Source organism: Amphibalanus amphitrite, unplaced genomic scaffold (assembly GCF_019059575.1).
Source record: "Amphibalanus amphitrite isolate SeventyFive unplaced genomic scaffold, NRLGWU_Aamphi_draft 000395F_arrow, whole genome shotgun sequence".
Classification (NCBI taxonomy): Eukaryota; Metazoa; Arthropoda; class Thecostraca; order Balanomorpha; family Balanidae; genus Amphibalanus; species Amphibalanus amphitrite.
The window spans coordinates 344,606-367,382 of NW_024881889.1; the positions used below are offsets into that span (position 1 = coordinate 344,606).

At 44.9% G+C, this 22,777-nt stretch overlaps 1 protein-coding gene across 1 annotated transcript; it reads left to right on the forward strand.

The window, feature by feature from the left end:
- Positions 1 to 2,015: 2,015 nt before the first annotated feature.
- LOC122390414 (D-ribitol-5-phosphate cytidylyltransferase-like) lies at positions 2,016 to 9,618 on the forward strand. The gene is made up of 7 exons (XM_043383321.1): positions 2,016 to 2,120; positions 2,304 to 2,712; positions 3,099 to 3,352; positions 5,703 to 5,853; positions 6,912 to 6,976; positions 9,187 to 9,337; positions 9,602 to 9,618. Exons 1-7 carry the CDS (start codon positions 2,034 to 2,036, stop codon positions 9,616 to 9,618), a joined length of 1,134 nt encoding a protein of 377 aa, XP_043239256.1. The 5' UTR covers positions 2,016 to 2,033.
- Positions 9,619 to 22,777: the final 13,159 nt, after the last annotated feature.

Genomic DNA, 22,777 nt, shown 5'->3' on the forward strand with positions numbered 1-22,777 from the left:
ATTTTTGGGGGTCAAAATCCAAAAATTTAAAAAATCTGAGATAGCAGTTTTGTAGCCCTGTCCATTCTACAGCTTTTATGTCTGTATCATTTTTCTGTATTTGCAAAGCTATAGGCTTGACAGCTCTTCCCGCGAAACCCTTTTTTGAGTCGAAAACGGCAGAACATGACGTCACTCTGACGTCATTTCCGGCCAACCTATCATAGCCTTTGGAAAAATTTTTGGTCACAATGTGTAAAATTGATGTCCGGGAGGGTACTGAAAGTTTGGTGACGATCGGCGCAGTGGTTCTGGAGATATATCGAAAAGTCTGGAGGGGGGCAAAAAATAGCCACCCCCCCCCCCCCACCAGGTCGCGGGTTAAAGGAAAAAGTACCAGAATGTTTTGCTTTTTAATTACAGCGGGAAGAAAGATGCCCAGATAATTTCGTTACACCCCCTGTAATGTTCAAATGGTTGCTAAATTCGAAATCAGCTCCAGAAACTAGCCTAGAAACATGTAAAACTCGAAAAAGTGAACCGAGGTCATCAAAGGTCATTGAGCTGACCTGACCTTCAGGTGACCTTGACACCCACCCTAATGCATGGGACCAGCATCATATCACATGTTTCAACGCTTGAAACCACGTAAAGACTGCAAACGCGCGGCTAATGCGAGCCGACATACGCCGAATCGCGATTCGGGCCAAACATGGTCTCGAGAAATAGGTCACAGGTCAAAGGTCATTTGGGTCAGGGTCATGAAATTCTCAGAGGGTAGGTGTAAAATTGATAAAATCGGGGGTATTGAAAGTTTCGTCGCGATCGGACGGTTTTTACGCGAGTTACTCACGAAAAACCGATGGGGTCCGTTCAACGCCTGCCCCATACGAGCGAGGGAAAAGCGCAACCAAAAGGCAAAAATATGCACATGCGATAACCTATACTGCGAAAAAGGTGCATCATTTTTGAACGTCGCCGACAAATTGTAATTACCCCAAGCTCAGGAAGATGTATGGTAGAAAATACCCCAAGTGAAATACACTACGGCGGAAATAAAATACCCTACGGCGGAGCTCGGTTGCAATTTGTAAATACGCGTCTTGCGCAAGATTCCTTTACTACTCTTGCGGTAGAGAAAAAAAATCGACGCTTTCTGCTGGAATTCGATGCTTCCATATAAATTGGCAGCAGTCTAGTAACAGCACGTCCGTGTAAATAAATAAACGTCCGTTTATTTATACGTCCGTGAAATTGACGCACCTGTTTCAAAATGAATTATGTTCAGCTTTAAAGTAGTCTGCTGTTAGCTGCATGCTTCTTGCTCGAAGACACCGCAGCGAAAACCAAAAACACTCAACAAGCAGAAAACTTGAACATATTTGATTTTAAGGAATTTATTGCATTGGTGTGTGTGTGTTTATGCTCATGATTTTTTTTATTTATTTGGAACTGGAATGGAGAATTCACTGGAGGAAGAGGGCCAGACAAATATGAAATGCTGCTTGTATTTAATTGACAGCTCTCGCCTTATCTTTCTAACTGAATTCATGCCTAGGAAATTGGCACCTTGACCGGGCAACAACATCAAGTGGCAATGGTTTTTTTCTAGTTTTTTGTTAAATAATTGCGTAAACCGTATTAACCTTACATTAGCAATGTAAAATGTTTCTTTTTGTTTCTTGTATATTGAAAGGATTCAGCTCTGTTACTTTTCTGCTGAAAACTGGCATGTTATCATAGACAAAGACAGACCTGAAGCCAGCTTAAGCAACAGGAAAATAGCCGCGTGCCGTAGTTTTTTGCCTGAAGACCGCTTCACATACGGAGCGTAAGCCGTAACAATTTTCACTTGTATGTGAAGCGGTCTGTAGGCAAAAAATTCCGGCAGGTGGCTATTTTTCTGTTGGTAACACTGGCCTCAGAATTGATGGAAATAAGAGGTTGGCCACTCGTGAATGTGTGATTTTGTCTAAATGTATTTGAAGTGAATCGTATAAATGAAATAATGTTTTGACTCATTTTATAAATTGCAGGCCTTGAAGTTATAAACAATGCCTAATGCCTGGGTGTTGGTTCCTGCCGCCGGTTGTGGGGAGAGGTTCGGAGATGAATGTCCAAAACAATTTTCACTTGTCCATGTAAGTATGCTGGCAATTTTTTTTGAGTTGTATTATTTTAGCTACATGCTTGTTTGGGAAGGAAAAAAGGAAATATCTTGAAAGAAAAAAAGCTAAAAAAAAACTCCAACTTTGTGATCAGTTTTAATGCAGTTTTGCATTTTGATCTGCACTGCGTGCCACTTTGTAACATTTTTTTTGCAGGGCCACACCCTGATAAGCTACACAATATCCAGCTTGCTGGCCTGTGAAGAAGTGAAGAAGGTAATAGTGGTGACTTCAGACCAGACTAGAGTGGGAAACCTTCCCTCATGGTGGTGCCATGTGCTGGATGCGTATGATCAAGTGACCTCTGGCTCACAACCAAAGCTAAATTACAAAAATTCTGCAGACAAGCCAGATGGCAATGCGTTGGTTCAAGATTATGTTGCTGGGTTAGATAAAAATGATGATCTTTCAGTTGATAGTACTGACCAGACATTTGCAAGTGAATATCAGATAACCAAGCCTTTGGCAGAAAGCAGGGTTATATATGTCCCTGGGTCTACCAGTAGGCATCGTTCTATCAAGTGTGGCTTGGATGCCATCAATGAACTGGTGGAGATTGGGAAGGGTGAGTATGCTTTTCAAACTAATAGCAAGAAGTGAGAAAGCAAATTAAGTAGGTAATTGAAACAGGTTCCATTCTGGTGCACGATTGTGCTTGGATGCAGTTTTTAACATGTTTGTGTGATGTGTTTTCTTTGTAATGATATCTAATTGAAGAGGAAAACACCTTGTTAATGCTCACTTGAATAGGCTGCCACTTTGTTTATGTTGTAGTTGTCCTGACAGTCTCCATTATTCTTCCTTCACCCAACTTAACACCTATTTCATTTATAATTTACTCATGTTTCCCACTCATTGGTTCAGCTCATACAATAAAACACCCTTATGTACAGACGTCTACATGTCTGTAACATACACAAGCTGACCATTGTGCGCGTCTGCCCGGCTCAGAGCCCGCACCAGACGTGGTGCTGGTGCATGACGGCGTTCGGCCGCTGGTGCCGGCGCCGCTGGTGTCGGCGCTGGTGACGGCCGCGGCGGCGCACGGCGCTGCTGGTCTCACCCGGCCCCTGGTCTCCACCGTGCTGGAGACGCCCGCCGGCCAGCGCGCCTGTCTCGGCCGCAGCCTGGACCGCTCGCGGCACCGCGCCAGCGAGACGCCGCAGGCGTTCACCTACTCGGTGATCCGGCGCGCCTATCAACAGGTACGGTATGACATTATCGCACCCGTTACCGGCAGATGTAGGAGCATCGGTTGCCACTTCGATGACATTATATCCCAACAGAATATGAGCGCTGTACCTGCTGTCTTTTTTTTGCGGTTGGCCTAACTGCTACTGAATTGTATTCACGTGATAGTTACATAAAATAGATTATTTTCTATCGTATTTTCACTTTTCAGTTCGAATCAAGACGTCAGGAAATAGGATCTGTTTACAACAAAGCTAGCGAATGAATTCATTACTCGTAATAATATGTTTGTTTGCAAGGCTTGCTTCAAGCTTAAGATCAGAGCGATCATTGTTTTCAAAACTCCTCAGTTCAAGGGTGCTAGAAAGAGCTGTTGTATGTACAGGAACAGGGAAGTTGTATGCAATGTGACACGGCTGCCGCTGGTTGTGTCGTGTTCACGATCATAATGGCGAGTGGACATTAGTTTAAGGGAAATATCACGATATAGCAAGGTTTATAGCATCATTGCGTGAGGACACTTTCCCTTCGATTTCCTGGTGTGGAATATCGACCTAATTTAGCATATTCATCACTTGGTTTTTAATGGGCAACATACAAATGACATCATTTCAATATGCAAACAACTGTACGCTAGTTTTTTCATAGATCTGAATAATTTCCCGAACATAAAGAGCTTACTTACAACCTCCGGGTTTACGAGTAAACGGCTTTCGCTTACTCATCAGGGAGCGTAAATGGCTGTTGACAGCCCACATTATTGGCGCTAGGCATATCTGACACACGCAATTTTGCATTAGGAGTCACTAGTCAGCATGCTGGACACATGCAACCTGTTTTAAGAATGCCCTCCTCTAATATCCTTGCTAAGTTCAGTTTGTAAAGCCATCGTTCTTTGCTACGCTTTGGCTGAGGCGTTGCTGCATCTTTTTATGTTGCAGTTCATTGGTTTGTAGTCTGTTTCTGCGCTGGTTATCATAATCGATGAAGTATTATATAATACTGAACGAGGCCGGTGTAAATAAATTTTCAAGACCGAGGTCCTTACTGGATTTTTGAACGAGGCCGAAGGCCGAGTTCAAAAATCAGTAAGGACTGAGGTCTTGAAAATTTATCACCGGCCGAGTTTGGTATGTATTTTACTGTATGCCAACGATAAATTTATTTTCTGGACCGAAGCTCTTAGCCGACTTAGGAACGAGACCATCCCAAAATGTTGGCTGTAGTGTATTCTGGTAATGCATTTTTGACCGTGGTCAATTTGCTTACACCAGTTATTACCACACCCCTCTGGCTAATGTATTTGAATAGGCCAGGCATACAGTAATATATAATACTGAACGAGGCCGGGGTAAATAAATTTTCAAGACCGAGGTCCTTACTGGATTTTTGAACGAGGCCGAAGGCCGAGTTCAAAATTCAGTAAGGACTGAGGTCTTGAAAATTTATCACCGGCCGAGTTTGGTATGTATTTTACTGTATGCCAACGATAAATTTATTTTCTGGACCGAAGCTCTAAGCCGACTTAGGAACGAGACCATCCCAAAATGTTGGCTTAAGTGCATTCTGTTAATGCATTTTTGACCGTGGTCAATTTGCTTACACCAGTTATTACCACACCCCTCTGGCTAATGTATTTGAATAGGCCAGGCAAACAGTAATATCTATCCAGTGCTTTGGATGCTCACCTTTGACTAGGTACTATTCCGTACCGGACATTCATAATTGCGCATGATTTCCTAATTCTCGCATCGCGCTTTTGAAAGTGTTTGCAGCCTCTTCAATAAAAATCGCATAAGAGGCCTATGTTCCCCGCTTTAATTTGACACGGAACTACATGGCACGCTATGTACCAATTTAAAAAAGTGCGAAGGGCCATTATCAATAGCCACTATTTCACATGACTCCATGCTCTACTTTGCGCTGCAGGCAATGTTTAGGTTATATAACCTACTATTTATGGTTGGTAGCAACCTTCGGAACCAGTCTGAGCATGTGTTGTTTGTGGAATCATGTGTGACAGTGAATTCATGACATATTATAATCGCACGTACGGTCCGTTGCAACATGCAGTCCTCGTATGATATGGTGCACAAGACTTTTATCGCATTCCGGTGCTCCACGCATCCTGCATTGATAATAGCAAACTCACCTTGCACGATATCATCGGTAGCATCGCATCACCTTCACTTTTTGTAAAGCTTGCACCCACTCCACAGTCCACACTCCAGCATGATTGACATTGATCGATGTTCATCGGTTCATTGTGATTGACACTATATCGGAAGCTCAGTTTCAGAACTGCACATCACCCAGTCGTCCATTATGGCCGCCACTAAAGATATCGCTTTCCTCCGCCGTCAGTGTTCTGAGCACGAGCTGGATCACGGCACAGAGTGCCTCCAGCTGGCTCTCACCCACGCCGGTGTAGCTGCCCGCCTATTGGATGGATCGCCTGACCTCTGGAAGGTCACCTACCGACGTGACCTGCACGCGTTCCGCGGCGTCCTAGACGGTGAGGAGAGGGGAGGGAATATAGAATGTGTGGAGTAGAACTGATAAAGAAGATGAACTGACATTTGGAGGTAAATGGTATTAGTTTTAAGAGCTATGCCTGCTAGATGAGATGGAATTTGGGCTTTAATAGTATATTCGGGCGCTTAACGACAGCGATGCGATTGATTAATGAATTGCAAGAAATATATCTGTTTTTCGCTAAACTTTTTTTAAAGTATAAGTCAATTTCCACGTAGTCGCCATGTAGGCGTATGTGCATATGTATTTTATATTTATTTATCTGTGAATGTCGCTGGTTCCAGTTGTGGTTCCGGTCAATCTATAGAATATTTATTTCAAGATGCATATGATCCGCTATCCACTATCCAGAGATCTACATAAACACACTACTATATTATCGTTTTTGTGTGGTTTTACATTTATCGTGATGCGATTCTAATCGGTTGGTGGTGAAAGAACAGCTTAGAAATGCACATCCGGCATGGGCAGTGCCTAGCGGACTGTCACGTGACTGTCACATGATCATCACGTGACTGTGGCGGAACCTGCCAGTCTGTTTTCGAACCGGTTGTTCCATATAAGGTGCGGGTGGCCTTGGCAACTTTGCCGCCTCGGTCCGCGGCTAGTAACGACGTATCGCTGAACCCGCGCTCTGGCCAGGCCTTGGTGTTGTTGGCGCTACTCGTTAATGTTTGATGGATCGCCAACATGTTTCGGAATGTGAAACTGATACGAAGCGCTGATGGTTGACGTCTCATGGTCACGCATACTTACATTCTTTGAATCGCGCTAGAACAGGTGCGTCGAACATGAAACGGTAATAACGAAACCTGACATGTGTTGCGGAGGTAGTCGGGCAAATCTTTTTTACGACATGCCGTGGATTGTTGCACTACGCGCATCGCATCCGGGTAATAGGGACATTACCTATACGACTTACAATACTACGTTGTTGTTCTGTTGGGCGCTTAGAACTGCACTCAACAGAAAGCCCTAATCCACCCGCATGAGTCCCAGCAAAATAGCAAACATTTACCGCCGCTTTTTTCTTTACAGACACGGTGGTTCGTCCTGCAATAGTCTCCACGGACCTGACTCTGGATGACATGCGGGATAGCCTGGTACGTCTTCTTTCCCCTCGCCTGCCGCGTGCCACTGCAGTCTCCTCATCAGAGCTAGTCAACGCCAGTTACGCTTACTCGAGTCTTGTATTAATTCGATCATCAGCGGCGGTTGAAATCAGCTCGTGTGAGACCGCTGACAGAACTAGATCGGCGATGGGAATGACGGCGCAGACAGAAACTCTGACGGTAGCGGCTTCCCATTTGAATCGATGCCTTCCGGGGTACGTGGTGGACCTTAGGGTAGGCCGTGCGGCTGAAGGTTCGTTGGAGAAAGGGGATGAGTTTCACCGACAGTCGGGGAAGTGGCTGTGCTGTGTGGACTGCACGGAGAGGCCGGTGAACGACAGAAGACTAGCAGCCCTACTGACATCGATTTTGATCTCAGAAGAGGGCGCGTTTCACGGCCAAGTGTTGCGGTTGTGATGTGTTATGGAATTGGGATGATAAGCTGCTTATTAGCTTGAAACGGAGCTTGGCTGCTTAGTTACATCTTCAGCAAGCTAAATGGTTTAGCTGTTATGAATCTCCTTAGGTAGCTTGGTAATAAATCCTAATTAGTATTGAGCTTTCTGTTGCATGACTCGCTGATTCTGCATACTCACTCTGGAATCTCCCGGCTTTAGCCGATTGTGCAATAACCGTGGTTAGACTTTTAGTTACATACCTGAGCTGGCTTATCTTACACTAAGGCGTTGCAAAACCTGTCTGCGATACGGAAATGGGCTAGTCCGGTTAGAAGAAATGGGTTAGTCCGGTTAGAAGAACAATGCTACGAAACAATAATGAAACGTTTAAAGACCACCACAATGGAGTGTTAAGCGTATAGTTGAATGGGAGAAGTGAAAGCAGGGTTTGAGTCAAAACTGATCTAATGTACGGCATATCACATCTAAAAGTTTTGTGACCGTTGTGAAATGACATGCATCTTTGCGGCTGTGTCGATAGTGAATATGTTTTCCCAAAAGATGGCAATTTTATGTCTTCGGGACGTGACTGGTGCTTCAGTGATCTTTGTGACAAATGTTACCACTACTATAGATAAAAAGCCTGAGAGGCGAAAGGTGCGGTATCTAGGCATGAAGTATGTGTAAAATTTGTGCGGATTGTCATTGCATCATACCGAGGAAATATCTTTGATTCATCTCTGCTAGTTATGTGTAATGTGTCATCATACATCATGTCTGCCTAAGCTGCCAAGATCTCAGCGGATGCACTCGTCTGTTTGCTTGCAATGACAACGATGGTCATTTACTATTATGACATATAATTTGTAACTAACAAATAACAATGTTGTGTGATAAAACCAGTTTTTCTTTCGGATCTCACAGTAAAATCCTTTGTGCTTTCCTTTCGACTATCACCGAATAGCTCGTTATTTTACCTGCGCCATTGTCCTGGCCCGCCACTCCACGTGAAGTGTCAAAACTGGAGGGGCCCATATAAACCGTGAACCGGACCCGGTCGGGCGTCGCGTGTGCCCTGAGCCCCGATGACATGCTCGGGGACACGGCTCCGGTCTACGGACGGCTTCAGGCGCTGCCGGACGCGGCCAGCCCCTTTCACTTGCAGTCGAGTGTTCAGCGAACGCCGCTCTTTTGCCTCCGCCACAAGGCCAGCGGCCTCTGTAAGGAAGCGCCAACCGTCCGGTGTGAGTGCCTCGCCGAGCCGGGCGCCGGCGAATCGCTAGTTCAATGCAGCCGCCGCGTGTGTAGGTCTGTTGGTCGTATCAAAGAAGGGCGGCGGGCGTGCCGTGTGGTACCGCGTTGTCACAACATCTCATGCGTACCAAATGAGCATGTGCCGCGGCGCCGCGAACGCGCTCACCCGTCGCATGTGAATGCATAGGCGAACCGTTATGGCGCCAAACGATTCCTTGAATGAATTAGTGATATCCGTGTTTTCACATTTTCCTCAACCCAAAGACTAGCATGGCTTTATTTGAGCTTGGGTGAATGGCTGGAATGCAACATCGTGCAAACTAGGCTATCGTTTCGATTGTTGGATATCGCAGTACACAGGGTTTGAGCATATGTGGCTTAATGGAGCGCGAAGAATGGTGACATCACGCTAGCAGTGACGCACGAGCCCCCTAATCAGTATCCACCACTGCGGCTAATCCGAGGTGATCCGTTGCTAGTTTGATATGGTCTCTACCCACTCATTCTGTCCAATATTCCGAATCCGACGCCCTCCTGTTTTCCTTCCAGATCCTGGATCGGGTGCTCAACGATCCGTGGTGGTTCTCTGGCGCTGAGGGGAGGCGCCGCCTTTATAGTCGCATCGAATTCTGGTGCAGCCTCCGGCCACTAGAGGTCCTCAGAACCTTCGTCCTTCGAGTACCATACCAAGGAACGGCTGGTGAGTGGCACACCTGGGATGCATGCTCCTCTCGCGTCAGATGCACTATGATGTTCGTGAATGGAACTACGGCATAGTTTTGCGATAGGGTGCTGACACTTTTCATATAATCTCGCACTTACACTGGCTCGGTGGCTACTTGTGGATGAAGTGGAATACTTTTTTTTTAAGTACTCCGTCTTCCCGAAGCAGCTTTAAGTCACCAAGCACTAAGCAGTCAGCGCACCCCTGTCGGTTTTACCTAATGGGTCTGATATGTGTCAGATGTGTCTGAGTTCTGACCAGGGTCAGATATGTCAGTCCAGGCGCTAATCGACCGTCATCAGAGGTAGATAAGATCTGACTCCTTGGCCCATGCCGTTACCCCCGCCGATGTGGGTGCTCCTAAGACGTTCGACGCCAGAGTGAATATACCCAACTGTCTGCTGCTGTGCGGTAAAAGTTGCAGTCATTTGCATGTCACCTTGTCAACCTTACCAACACTTCCTTACATTGAATGTTCCAGCAGGATACTAGAATAGCCTAAAATAGGAGGAAAGTATTAACTTAATTATGTTATCCTAAACGCTCAGTACAAAGTCAAGGCGATGTCCACAATAGTAATGTCATTGATCGCTATCAGAAAAAGAAAAATATACTGAACGCTGATGTAAATACTACCTATCTATTGTGCTGTGAATAGGTAAATAGGTATTTTTGTCGTTGTCAACAATTGGTGGTGAGTATTTGTTGTTCAGTAAGCACATTTTCCTTAGGCATTCTCGTTCATATAGAGACGATCCCCAGAGGTGCACAAACCTTCCTACTTGCCTACAATGTAGGAGACAGGAAAGAGCCGAAAAGGGTAGCCGCGAGACAGATTTCAGTTTGTGTTTTCTGTACAAAAATGACTATAAAAACAGCTAACTGGTAGCAATTGGTCGGTACAATCAGCTGTCAACGGTATTTGGTCATTACATTTCTTTACGTGTCTTCAAAAACAGTTCCTACAAATCTCCTCCATGAGACACCCACGAGACAGTTCCCATTGGATTAACATTGTGTCTCATGAGACACCGTGTAGGTAAAATGTAGGATGGAAAACTGCGAAAGTGGTGGGCATGTTTCGAAAAACGGCGCACAAATTCTTGGGGCGCCTTAACAAAACTCCTGTTCGAAAATGGGTTCTGGTAAAGTTTCGTCAGCTGGTTTCCACAACAACCGCCATTCGTGGGACAAGCTGACGCCATTTGCTAGCGCGTTGCGTGGTAACCAGCTATTGGTGTCAGTTGAATTTGAAAGATAATTGTAACAGTGAACAGCTCGCTTCAGTTGCTGTACTGTGCTGTGGATATGTGTCTTGTGCAGTGTAAGCAAAGTGTATAAGGACTTCCACATTATATTTTGTGATGTGATGGTGTGGTAATAGAAGGTTGTGAGCTCCAAGTGGAGTTAAGGAATTGCCAAAGAACTGAAAACTCTGCATGGGCCGGAAATCTGCAGCCTGCACTTCTATAAACTCTTCATAAGAGGTTCGTGGCAGGGGGCATTTTGGGGAGCGATTATGGAGGTGCTGGTAGGTACCTAACCTAATTGGCTTGATGAGAACTGAAACTGAAAGTCAAATGAATTGTAAAATTGCTCTACCTATCCTATCTGATCACTTGTAGGTACTTATTTTTTTTTAAATTTCCATTCATTTTGATTGATAAAGAACAACACTGAAAGATGCTAACATGCAGGTAACTACCTACCTAGCTCTAATGTAAATAGGTACCTAATAATTTCCTTCAAAAGAATATATAGCTCTTCAATGTGGAGATTTAGTAAATGAAGGCATTTCACTACATTTTGAACATAACCTAGGTATAACTTCCCTAAACTGCATGACAAATTTTCAATTTCCTTGTTGTAACACCAATACCACAAACATTCATCTGGTCACAAGGCTCACAACATCAAATTATTCATGTTTTATAGACAGGTACCTATACAGCAAAAATGCAACAGATATGTGATTATTTTAAACATAGGCTTTGTGTTCAGTTGTGTAGGTAATAATTTTGTGGGTGGAAAATGTGTCATGAATTGTCTAGGTACAGGTCTGTGTAGAATTGTAATTAATATAATTATAGAAAAAGGAATGGTCAGTTAAGTAGTCAACATGTTTACTCAATAACAAGATATGCTGGCATGGAGTTTGCTCATGAGTTTGCCCAAAAACCTTTCAGTTAGTGTGGGAAGCATAGCAATTTGAAGCATATGCTTATAAAACTGATTTGTAATGGGGTTTGTGAAGTTCTCCATAAATTTCACACCTATAGCAATGTACCTACCTAATGCATTGCATTACTTTAAAAAGAGGGTGACCATACAAGTTGTCAGGTAGGCTTTGACATTGATTTCAAGATTTCAGGGTGATCTGTGTTTTTTGCTTATAACTTGTCCTCATTCTCTGACTAAAGGAGTGGCAATACAATCTGACTTGTTCTATTTTCCTCTTGCCTTGCCATTTTTGACATAATCCTTGCCCAGGCTATATGTTGGTATGTTGAAGGTCAATCAGATAACATATTTCAAATATTACAGTCATGATTTCAGTTGAATTTGCCTAACTTTATTCAAACAATATAAGATTAGGTACACATTGCATAGCTATAACAGCAATATTTGAGCCACCACTGGCATAGAAATTAATAGGTTGCAAAACATTACTCAGCAAGAAGAAATCAGTCATTGACAGTGGAGAAAACACATCTAGACTTGACAACAAATATATATTAACACATGGTTTCCCGTGTGTAAATGGTTTTAACGCACGACGTGGATGGATTGGAGCACGCGTGTGTTAATGCACGAGTGAAACGAGTGCATTAACGCACAAGTGCTCCATTCCATCCACGAGTGCGTTAAAACCATTTATGCACGGAAACCATGTGTTAAACTAATTAATACATGCTTAACGGTGCGAATTTAAATGAAAATTAAACTTAGTCCAAGACACTAAAAGGGCCTTTATGGGAATTCTTAGAATAAAGTCAATGACCCTTCCAAAAAGCTTCAGTCGAGAAATTCATCAATGCACGCGCGTGCACCAATTTAAATTGGTGCACGGCTACCTTCGAATTAATGCACGGTTAATCTCCAGTGAACGCACCGTAAAGTATGTATTAATTACAATTGATTATTCTTCTACCATTCATGTTGGCATAAGTAATAATTCAAATGGATACTTAGTGCATTTTTCTGAAAATTTTAAGCACATGAGATCCATCCAAAGGCACAGACTCGGAACAAAGGCTGTGTTATAAACAAGGATATTGCACCTTTTTGGTATTTTAACATGTTGTTATATTCCGACATCCTCAGAAAAATAATATGGTAATCTGCCCTGCTTCATTTGATACGTATCGATGAGTAATTGGATGTTGCGGGAATGCAGTTAGTTTTCCGGCAGTTGTCTCCAGCAGCGACAAAATGGCCGCTTACTTTCTGTCAAACATTTGCTTTCATATGGCTAACTACATTAATTTCACTTAGTCTAACATTGTCTAGCAAATCTCCAGTTTTACTTCGGAAAAACCGGCAGCGTGTTCCACATTGGTGACCCCGTCAGGCGAGGCAGTTCCGTCGGCCGTCGATGTCCTTCGGTCATATAACCCCCAATAAAACTAGCGCGTCGAACGATCGGCAGCATGGATGGTCTCACACCATCCATGGCAGGGACCGACCTCACAGAGCCACGCAGAAAACAGGAATATCGGATTTATCTGCCTCTAACCTGTAATGCATGAATGCGTCGTGAAAATTTTACAAGACAGCTGAGGTTTGCTAAGCAAGAAAAAATAGACCAGGATCTGTATTAGCGAAGAGATTAGCGTTGCACGTGAAATGTGTATAGATTGCGGTGTAGATGTAGTCAGCGATGGATTATAAAAGGATTTAAAGCCGCTTCTTAAAGCCTATTGTCAAAACGTTTTCTGAACGTTTGTGGTCCTCAATATGATAGGTATTCCATAGCAATTTAATGGGCTTCGTCCCATTAGCAAATATTGCAAAATCGTCCTCAAATAATGTTTTCTTACCTAAATGAAGTAATGTTGATCCAGGAAAAAACTTGTTACACACTCCTTAAAGTTTCATATTCCTAAACAGAAACACTGATGTGCACCGCACACTGCAGCGTTAGGTCACTTCACCTTCAGCCCGCCAAGTAGTAACTGCCCGACTAAACGGGAGAGGGACGCTATGGGACGGCAGATTGAGATGGACGCCCGTCTGGTCCATGTGGAACTGAACCCTCATTGGATGAGAGGAATTAATTGAGCGTCCCGGTGGTTTTATGAGGGTAGTTCTTGACTTTCCAGTGTTTCCAGACACAGTCAACAACCAGACCGCCTCACTCTAGTCTATACACCACCAGTATGCATTTCAGGTGGAGGTGTATGTACCAAGTCCTGCTGCGCACTTTGCCCAAATCAGCGCATACCGTATGTCTGTCGGCTTCTTAAAAAATGACGATATATCTGCGGATAGCTTCAGAAATAAAAACACTTCAGGAATAGCGTTTACGTCCTGTAAATATTAATAACTGTAATGTAAATAACCAGCTTTACTTGAAAGTATAGATATGTTGGGATATACCTAAGGATGATCGGTGAGACAAACCGGAGCCATCGGAGACCGTGTAGGAGACAGTCTGGGCTATTTGTGCACCTCTGACGATCCCCTCCACTCGCTCCCAGCTCATTTATCCTCTTCCTCCTCGCTCCCTCCCTCCTTACGCCCCCTCCCTCCTTACGCCCCCCCCCCCTCTCTCTCTCTCTCTCTCTCTCTCTCTCTCTCTCTCTCTCTTCTTTCTCGCTCGCTCTATCTTTGTCGATCTGTTTCTGCCTCTTTATATCCCTCTCCCTCTATTTCTTGTTCGAGTCCTAGCAAATTTAGATGATGTTGCTGTTGCGATGCTAACTCTACAACACTGAATGAATGCCTTTGAAATCTTATCGCGGTATATCAGCCCCTCTGGTACTGAAACCATTTACGGCATTACCTATACGAATAAATAACATTTATCATTTCAGCCGTGTTCATCGCCCAGCAAACGCTACCTTCAACAAGAATGAATGTGAAATAAGGGACCGTTTTTTACTACAATAGGGACTAGAATTAATCATCGCATGGTCGAGAACGTAAATAAAGAACCACTATTTTGTGCATGCCTCAGAAAGTAGGCAGTAGGCACGTACCCGTCACGTGCCTTATTTCAAAGCTCTGAGGAGCTATGAACATCGCATTCCTCCTCAGTTATCTATAATCAAATTTATTGCTGTGCTTCTTTCTGACACATCCGCATTGGAATCAAAATAGCTGTCTTTTATCCACAGTTTTGCTTGTTATCACGAACCTTCCTGTATAAAAATGGATGACATGTATCTTCTATTTAGGCCACAAAACCTATTCTTTTCTTATGCTAGTAAATATGTTTGCTTAGTCTGGACCTTGAAATTTATCACTGTTATTATTGTTATTCCGGATTTTAACTTTGCTGCTCTTTCCCGAAAAAAAATCTATAATCTATATGATAGAGACAAGAACAGTGTTACTGTACACTTTTCGTGAGAAATAATAAATTATCCTATAAATCGTCATACATAAACTCACTTGAGCACTGTCAACTGTCAAGTACTACCCGTAATTAAACTATATAGCCCATTGTTGCTGTGTTACGCCCTGTTTATATTGAAATTTTTGTCGAAGTCAAGGCCGTATCCGTCTATTTCGATGATTACATGACGCATAATGTTATGCCATGACACATAATGTCAATGCTATGTAAAAAATGCCGCAATGTAAAAAGCAAGAACGCTCCGTTTCGAGGTTGGTTCGTTTGGCGCTTTGCAGCCTCTCCACTCGACCATTTAAATTTAGAAACGACTGTCTGGTCTCTATCTTATAACAAGACCAACTATTTAGTGTCAGCTCATAAATTGGCAATCGGCAATCGCAGTCAGCCGCTGGGCGGCTAACGCATTGGGCCTATCTGCCACCTGTCTGGGTGCCATCGCGCTGGAATTTGGTGGCCCGGGGTGAACAAACAGCCGCCCCTCGCGGCCGTCCGTACCTCGCCGGCGCACACTGGTCGGAAACGCCCTCACGAGAGGCCACGGGCGATTCCGGAGTTTCGGATTATTTTTTATATAGATCGATTTGAAATTGATCAAATTATTATACTTAGGCCAAAAAAACTAATCCGGGTGACCAAAAATAGCTGTAATCAGCCCCCGAAGATGGGGTATCCCAGAACTCGGAAATTGACGCGGAGCAAGAGGTTTCTTGAGCCGGATATTCAGAGTCTTACTGCTGATAGACATCAAATTGAAATCCCACATATTATGCATCAAAATGTTCGTTATGAAGTTGCCGACTGGTCAGTGCAAAATTTTTGGTATACTTTTTCCCTAACTAAGATGTACTATAGCTTTTTTATGAAGGCTCTCCTACAGTGATTCTGGAATATAACTGCAAAGTTTAGGTAAGGAAACAACAGGTAGTCCCATCTAGTTCCACTCTGATTTTTTGTGAGATGAAGTAGGATTTAAATTTACACCAGGGCAACATAAAAGCTAACTGCGCATATTTGCGCAAAATTTGCAGGAGCCGCTCTTCCTACCCAACTACCGCCCGCCCCGCCCCAGTTTCGGCTCGGCCGCCGCGCCCGGCTTACGCTGACCTGTGTGGCCTGCACGCATCCATGCGTAGTTGACTGGTCATTAAAACAGATGCGCTTGAGTTTATGAATTTTGTGAAAAGCGCGTTTTATGTATGCATTTATTTATGCATTGACATCAAAAGCCTTCCACATATTGCGTGGCAATTAAGGCTTGCATTTAGAGAGCCTTGCAATTGATAACCATCACTCGGCTGAACAAAGTGGAAACTGAAACCTTCGTGAATATAAGACGCTGCAAATATAGGACACCTGTCACTGACGTCGGGTTACCTTGGGCCGTCTTTTTACATTAGATCACAATTCCGGTATTTAACCCTGGCCGGACCGATTGGTTTTCTACATTGACCGGGGAGGGTTGGTACAACTCCCTCGCCGTTTCGCCTCTAATTGAGCTAGAGCCTCGCGGAAAAAAAAAACAAGCTTGTGTGCCGTTATAAGACGCAAAAATTAGGTACTACCCGATTTTAAGGTCTTAGGTCAGCCAGTGACCTCTTAGGTCAGGTAAGTGCCACAAGGCACGGGCTCGGTTTTAGGTTAATTACTTTGCCAAAAATGGTCGCACTGCCGCGATTTTGGCATAATCGTGTTTGTCTAGCTCAGGCGCGTTGAATGCTATACTTGGTGTTCGGGTGAAGTCAACTTAACCCTCGCCGGCACAGGCCATTTTGCGTCCTTCGACGGCACAAGGGGGGGGGGGAGGTTGGTACGACCCCCCCTCGCGTTTGGCCCCTGATCGAGCTAGAGCCTCGCGGAAAAAACGAGCGTGTTGCCCGTCACGAGAGAAAGCCGATGATACTCAATTTTAAGGTCCTAGGTCATCGGGTGACCTTCCAGGTCAGGTCAATGACCCGAAAACCGGGAAAATCGGGACCTGTTAGAAAGTCGTAAATTGTGGCTGCTATGTGGTTTTCCGGGGTGCTGATCACGAATATCGTATTAGTTTTGATCAGAGATGATGTCTTTAAGCATTTAGACCAGGTCGGGTCAGGTCAGGTCAGGTCAACCGGTAGGGGTTGTGACGGGTATTCGTAATACGTGTCAACCGCCTCTGACAGCTTCGTGACATGTTCCGAAGGCGCCAAAACTGCTTCGTAAATGTTCAAATGGTTGCTAAATTGAATTCAGCTCCAAAAACTAGCCTAGAAACATGTAAAACTCGAAAAAGTGAACCGAGGTCACCCGAGGTCACCAAAGGTCAATGACCTGACCTGACCTTCAGGTGACCTTGACACCCATCCTTATGTATGGGAGCAACATCAAATCACATGTTTGAACGTTTGAAACCACGAAAAGCTTGCAAACGCGCGGCTAATGCGAGCTGACATACGCCGAATCGCGATTTCGGCCAAACATGCTCACGGAAAAGAGGTCACAGGTCAAAGGTCATTAGAGTCAGGGTCATGAAATTTGAAGGGTAGGTGTAAAATTGATCAATGCGAGGGTACTGAAAGTTTCGTCGCGATCGGCCGCTTTTTACGCGAGTTATTCGCGAAAAACCTTAGGGGGGTTGCATCAACCCGCCCTGTGCCGGCGAGGGTTAAGGTGTTAACCTCGGGTCAAGGTCAGGTCGGAGCCCCTCAGGTCACGAAAATGGTTGAAGGAGGTCATATTGCATATCATTCGATTCGGCAGGCCTTCCTGAGTCCAATGGTGGCTTTCCCGACTCTCTAGCTCCATCTGATCAGGAGTTATTGACGAAAAACTTACATGGCCTTAGTGACGTCATAAATGACGTCACGCAAAGTCAAAAATGCTAAAGTCAAGCACTGGACCTTGCAAGGAGTGCATGAAACCATTCCCGGTGCCCGAATAGCAGCTCCCAATTTCCCTTGTTGACTTAAAGTGGTGCTAGATCCTGTATTATACTCAATTATGACGTCATAACTTAACAGATTCACGTCATATATTTCGTGCTTGACATCCAAATGATAGCTTACATATGACAGAGAAGGTATGCAAAGTTTTATGAAGTTTGCTTCACTAGTTGTGGAATAACAAGCAAAAAACTTTTGCGGAAAGGCCGCTGGCCTCTCGCTGGAGCGTTTCCGACCAGTGTGCGGCGGCCCGGAAAGCTCGGCACCCAGCGCCAATAGTCGTGTCGGCTCCGGCCGCGGCGGCGCGCGGGATCCGCACGCTATTTCTGGCCGAGCTAAGGTTACGGCACCGGGAGGAACCAAACGTGGCGGGCCGGCCGCCGCCGCCCCCGCCGCCGCCCACACCTGCCACCGGGCGGTGGCGGAGCGCGGCACGATGGCGTCGGGGCGGTGTCGGGGTGAGCGTCGCGTCACCCCGACCGTCCGGCCGGCGCCCGGGAGATGTCCCAGCTGGGCGGGAGCTGTCGTGGTCGGAAGGGTCCCCTGATGTCAGAGGGTTCACAGCTCAGCGCCCGCTGACTGATGGGGATTCGTGCCGGTGCGTAGGCAATGGAAATACCCATTAGCGGGTGTCGGGAGAGATGTGTGGTGGTACTTTGTAGGGGTCAATGAAGTGGGCAAGGGGACCAACCAACTCTCTACGAATCAAACGGGATAGAAACCGAAAACTTATTTGTGACGAAAACCATGCAGATGTGAACGGACCGATCTATCTTTTCTACCACTTCGTTCATTTTTAAATAATAAGAACAATTAAATGACACTGGGAGCTGCGAGAAGTATCTGTTTATTTAGCATGTGGACAGTCATACGCTTATCTAGCCCCTGACACCTGGACGGTGGACAGTCAGGATCCTGGTGACAGGCTACGCCACTTCATCAGGCTGACATGTGACAGGAAGCCTGTGAGTGTGACAAATTATCACGGTCGCGGCATCTGAAAAATGTCGACGTCAAGGGCAAGATGAGCGCCGATGCTGAACGATGTTGTTCACTCCTGACTGTGTCATTGTGCTCATGCACGTGAGCTAAACCCGCAGTATGCGTCCGTGCCAACCCGCGGCCATTGCTGTGTCAGTGTGTCAAGTAGCTGTGATGAAATCTCGAGGCCCTGAGGCGCTGATGCCCTCTGTCTGTCGTGTGTCATCATGTAACGGGTTTTCTGTCCTTGTCAGAAGTAGACGTTTCTGTGTATGGCACTGGCGTGTGACAGGGAATCCTAATGACACACTGAGTCGGGAATGAGTCCCCATGAGTCGCCGGTTCGTCATGCGAATCTCCTGTGGTTCATAAATGCGTCACCGCGGGCCGATACGCTCACTGGACGTAACGATGCTGCTGCTTTGCTTCCTTTTAACTGCTTAGCAAAGTGTGACGATATTATAATACAATTCTGTGGATACTTTAGAAGATGAGGTAGTTTTTAGACAGTTATTTTAGTGACAGTTGTTGGTGACCTCAGAAATTGATTATACGATTACATCCACCTATAATAATTTGGTGATCCCGGAATCAACGCTTTGTCCTTTTTCATCATACTATCTCATTGAATCGTAGTGGCATCCATGACTTTGTTTACGTGATTGTGATTGTTTGGAATGGGCTGGTGATGTTTGCTTTGTTGCGGGAAGGCATACAATTTTGACTGGCTGTATGCCATTTTATGATGACATGCTAATGGTTAGTGGTTACATCAGGCATTGCGAGCACCCGGATGCGCAGGGTCCGGCTTTCGTTTTAACGCCTAGCTTTGAAACCCTTTCACACCCTCAAGCTTTCGTTATGATAAGAAGTCCGGCTTTGAATGGCACAAGCAAACATGTAGGCGACTACTAGTGGTGCCAATCGGAACTTGGACCTTGTGTCCTATATGTCCTATTCGGAGTTAGGTTGGATAAAGGCAGGAGGCTTTGGACAACATTGGACAATCACTTGCTAGCCGCTACACATCAGCATTTTTTTTTTATAAAATAATCGCATAAAACATTGATTGGCAAATAGAAAGCTCAACTTTCGATATGATAAACACTTGGGCTGGTAACACATTAAAAGGAAATGAAATAGAAGTGTTGAGTGTAAATCATTATGCAGTTTTCGAACATCTTTGGACAAAGGGCTGGCTTGGACATTTTTGGACGACCAGTCGACGAAGATATCAGAGCATTGGACGGACATTGGATACCCATTTTATGAAACTGGCGCCACTAGGCTACACACAGACGGCTGAAAATTGTAAATTGTAATGTAATTTTGTGTAACCACGCAGAGTTGATCTGTGCCTTCAGCTACCGGCTTTTCACTTAAGTTTGAGCCGGGGCTGTTCCCTGGACCCAGCATTAGGACACCAAGCATGTCCCATTCTCAGAGACAATAGATGTGCTCAGACGCAATAACAATGAAAAATTGTGCTGAAGGCAGAAAAACGCGTCTGGGAGACAATTAACCATGCAAAAATCAAATACACGCCAGAGCGAGTGTCGGACCTCACATTTTTTATTGTAGATATTTTTAATAACAGAGCTCGTCTGAAACGGCGAACTTTCAAGTTGGTCTGATGTTAACTCTGCTAATTGTTACATTTTTCATCCGGGCACCCTAATCAACCCGGGTGCTGTCTGTCAACGGGCCGAACTTTGGTGTGCATGTCCCAACTTTTGCATGTTCTTTCACCTATGAATTGTACCGTAGCACTTTTATGGACAAAACAACTACACTTCTCGCGAAGTTATTTAGCTAATTAAGCAGACCCTTTCCCTCGTTGCGGCACGGGCCCTTTGTCAATCCGTTTGAACGGTTGGGACCCGGTTGAACCGCCACGGCGGTGATGCGTGAACGTTTTGGCTGTAAAAGAACCTTGACTTTGACATCGCGAGACAGCCGATTGTCATTGTAAAATGTACCTGCATCAAAGTTGCGTGGAGCAGAGGGTAACGGGAGGCTATGCGGCAGGCATTTCCAAGACCTGCCACAATGCAGGAAATTACCCTTTGGGCGTCCTACCAAGATTCCCCATAGTTGGCTCCTTGCCCGTAAATGGCATATTGCATGTTTCGTTTACAAGATTCGTGGCTCGGCTATGAGCGTAGCGTTTTAAGTATTTTAATTATATATACTGAGCTGAGATCAGGTACTATAATTGTAGCTACTAGCTAGCTGCCTTCAAATCTAATTGCCACTGGGTCTCATCCTTAGTGGCAATGCTGTTGGCTGCGATTTCTGTTGGACTCAGACTTCAGTACCTGACCTCCTACTTTGTGCTGCTGGTATCAGTCCCAAATACCGTGGGTAGGACATAAAATGTATTGCTCGGCTCGGACCTTGGGGCAGTGACCAGTACCGTGGCAATGTGTACTACAGGGCGTCTCAAAAGTTCGTTGACAGGTACCAGCCATGCTTTTTTGTCAATAATTCTGAATCAACAAGAAATTAACAATTGAAATTTTGCATGGGGGTTGGTAACAAGCTTCCTTTAGCAATTTCATTGTTTTCAAGCGCATTCGACCCTTCATGAGCTCACAAAAAGGGTTCACCTGTGACCATGGATTAGGCATGAAAATGGAGGTCGCAAAATCGGGTCGGAGAAACTCTCTGCTTCAGGAGTAATGGGAATGGTTATGTCGGAAATGACACATGGCACAGTGTCGGCGGGGATGAGTACAATATGATGATCATCTAATAAAAACGGTGGCTAATTTTTTTGAAGGACGAAACCATGCGAGACTAACAGCGTTTTGAACGACCCTTGTACGGCAGCAGACTCGTGCTCCGGAAAGTAGCTGAAAATGCAGTCCTAACTATTGAAAACTGACTAGAAGCTTACAGACAGAGGTTACCCAGTTTCAAAAATTGCAGGTCATAATAAAATAAAGACAAAATATCATTTAAAATTGTTTATAATATCTATAACGCTAAATTTTTGGGGAAAATAACACGAAAATCGTCAATGCCGAGGACAAGTGACCCTCCAAAAGTGTCAATTAATGTTAAGTTTTATCTTACGAAGTTTCAAAAGGCAGATCTGGAGCAAATAGCTTTCTTTTACAAACAAAATCCGGACAAAACCGCACGATGGACAGGTCTTGGCCGTTTACAAAGCAGAACCTCTCCTGAGGAAAACACTCCGGAACCCAGCGAAGGTCTTGGCATGGGGAATGACGAGCGTTTGGGTTTTGCAAAATTTGCAAAATGTGTCTAAGGAACAGATGGCCGACACATTCTGCTACGATATGCTGCGAAAAATTTGCCCCTGGCACTTACCATTTGTTCAGGAATGGCGTTGTTTTGAAAAGGAAAATGGTGCTTGGGAGGTCGGCGCCAGTCATTCATGAAGGAGTTAGCGCCAGAGAAGACCTACAAAATACTCACGGATGGTGTCGATGCAAGCTGTCGGCTTTCAGGGAGAAGCGGATGCTGCTGGGGAGCTCGTCGAACCTAAATCCGACGCAGAAACTGCAGGGGATTCCCCTACAAGAGCTTGAAAGCTGGTAACCTTTTATCAGCCTCCGGCAGCTGACGGAGCGACGAAAATCGGTATGGGCAAATATTTTTGGAGATACAGCAAAGGGTTTGGTTTCCAACCTTCCGAATCAGTTGTCAAAGCATGCATATTTGTCTAGTGAACACACAGACACCAAAACCTTAGATTTTTGGCCGGTCCTTTTATGCTTTATTGGCATGGGAAATGTGTCAACGAACTTTTGAGACACCCTGTACTGGAGGAAGTCCTCAGTACCGTTGGCATGGTGTGCTGTCTTGTTCTGTCCTTGTAAAGTGGGTAGGGATTAGGGAGCAATGCGGGATTCAGTTCCCAGCGTTAAAGGGACACTCCCACCTTAACATTAGTTTTGAGTTGAGATA

Excerpts from the sequence above, each read along its gene's own strand:
- LOC122390414 (XM_043383321.1), top strand. The coding sequence starts at position 2,034 with ATGCCTAATGCCTGGGTGTTGGTTCCTGCCGCCGGTTGTGGGGAGAGG. Across the intron at positions 2,713-3,098 it reads ACTGGTGGAGATTGGGAAGG|AGCCCGCACCAGACGTGGTG; the intron begins GTGAGTATGCTT and ends TGCCCGGCTCAG. Across the intron at positions 5,854-6,911 it reads GTTCCGCGGCGTCCTAGACG|ACACGGTGGTTCGTCCTGCA; the intron begins GTGAGGAGAGGG and ends TTTTCTTTACAG.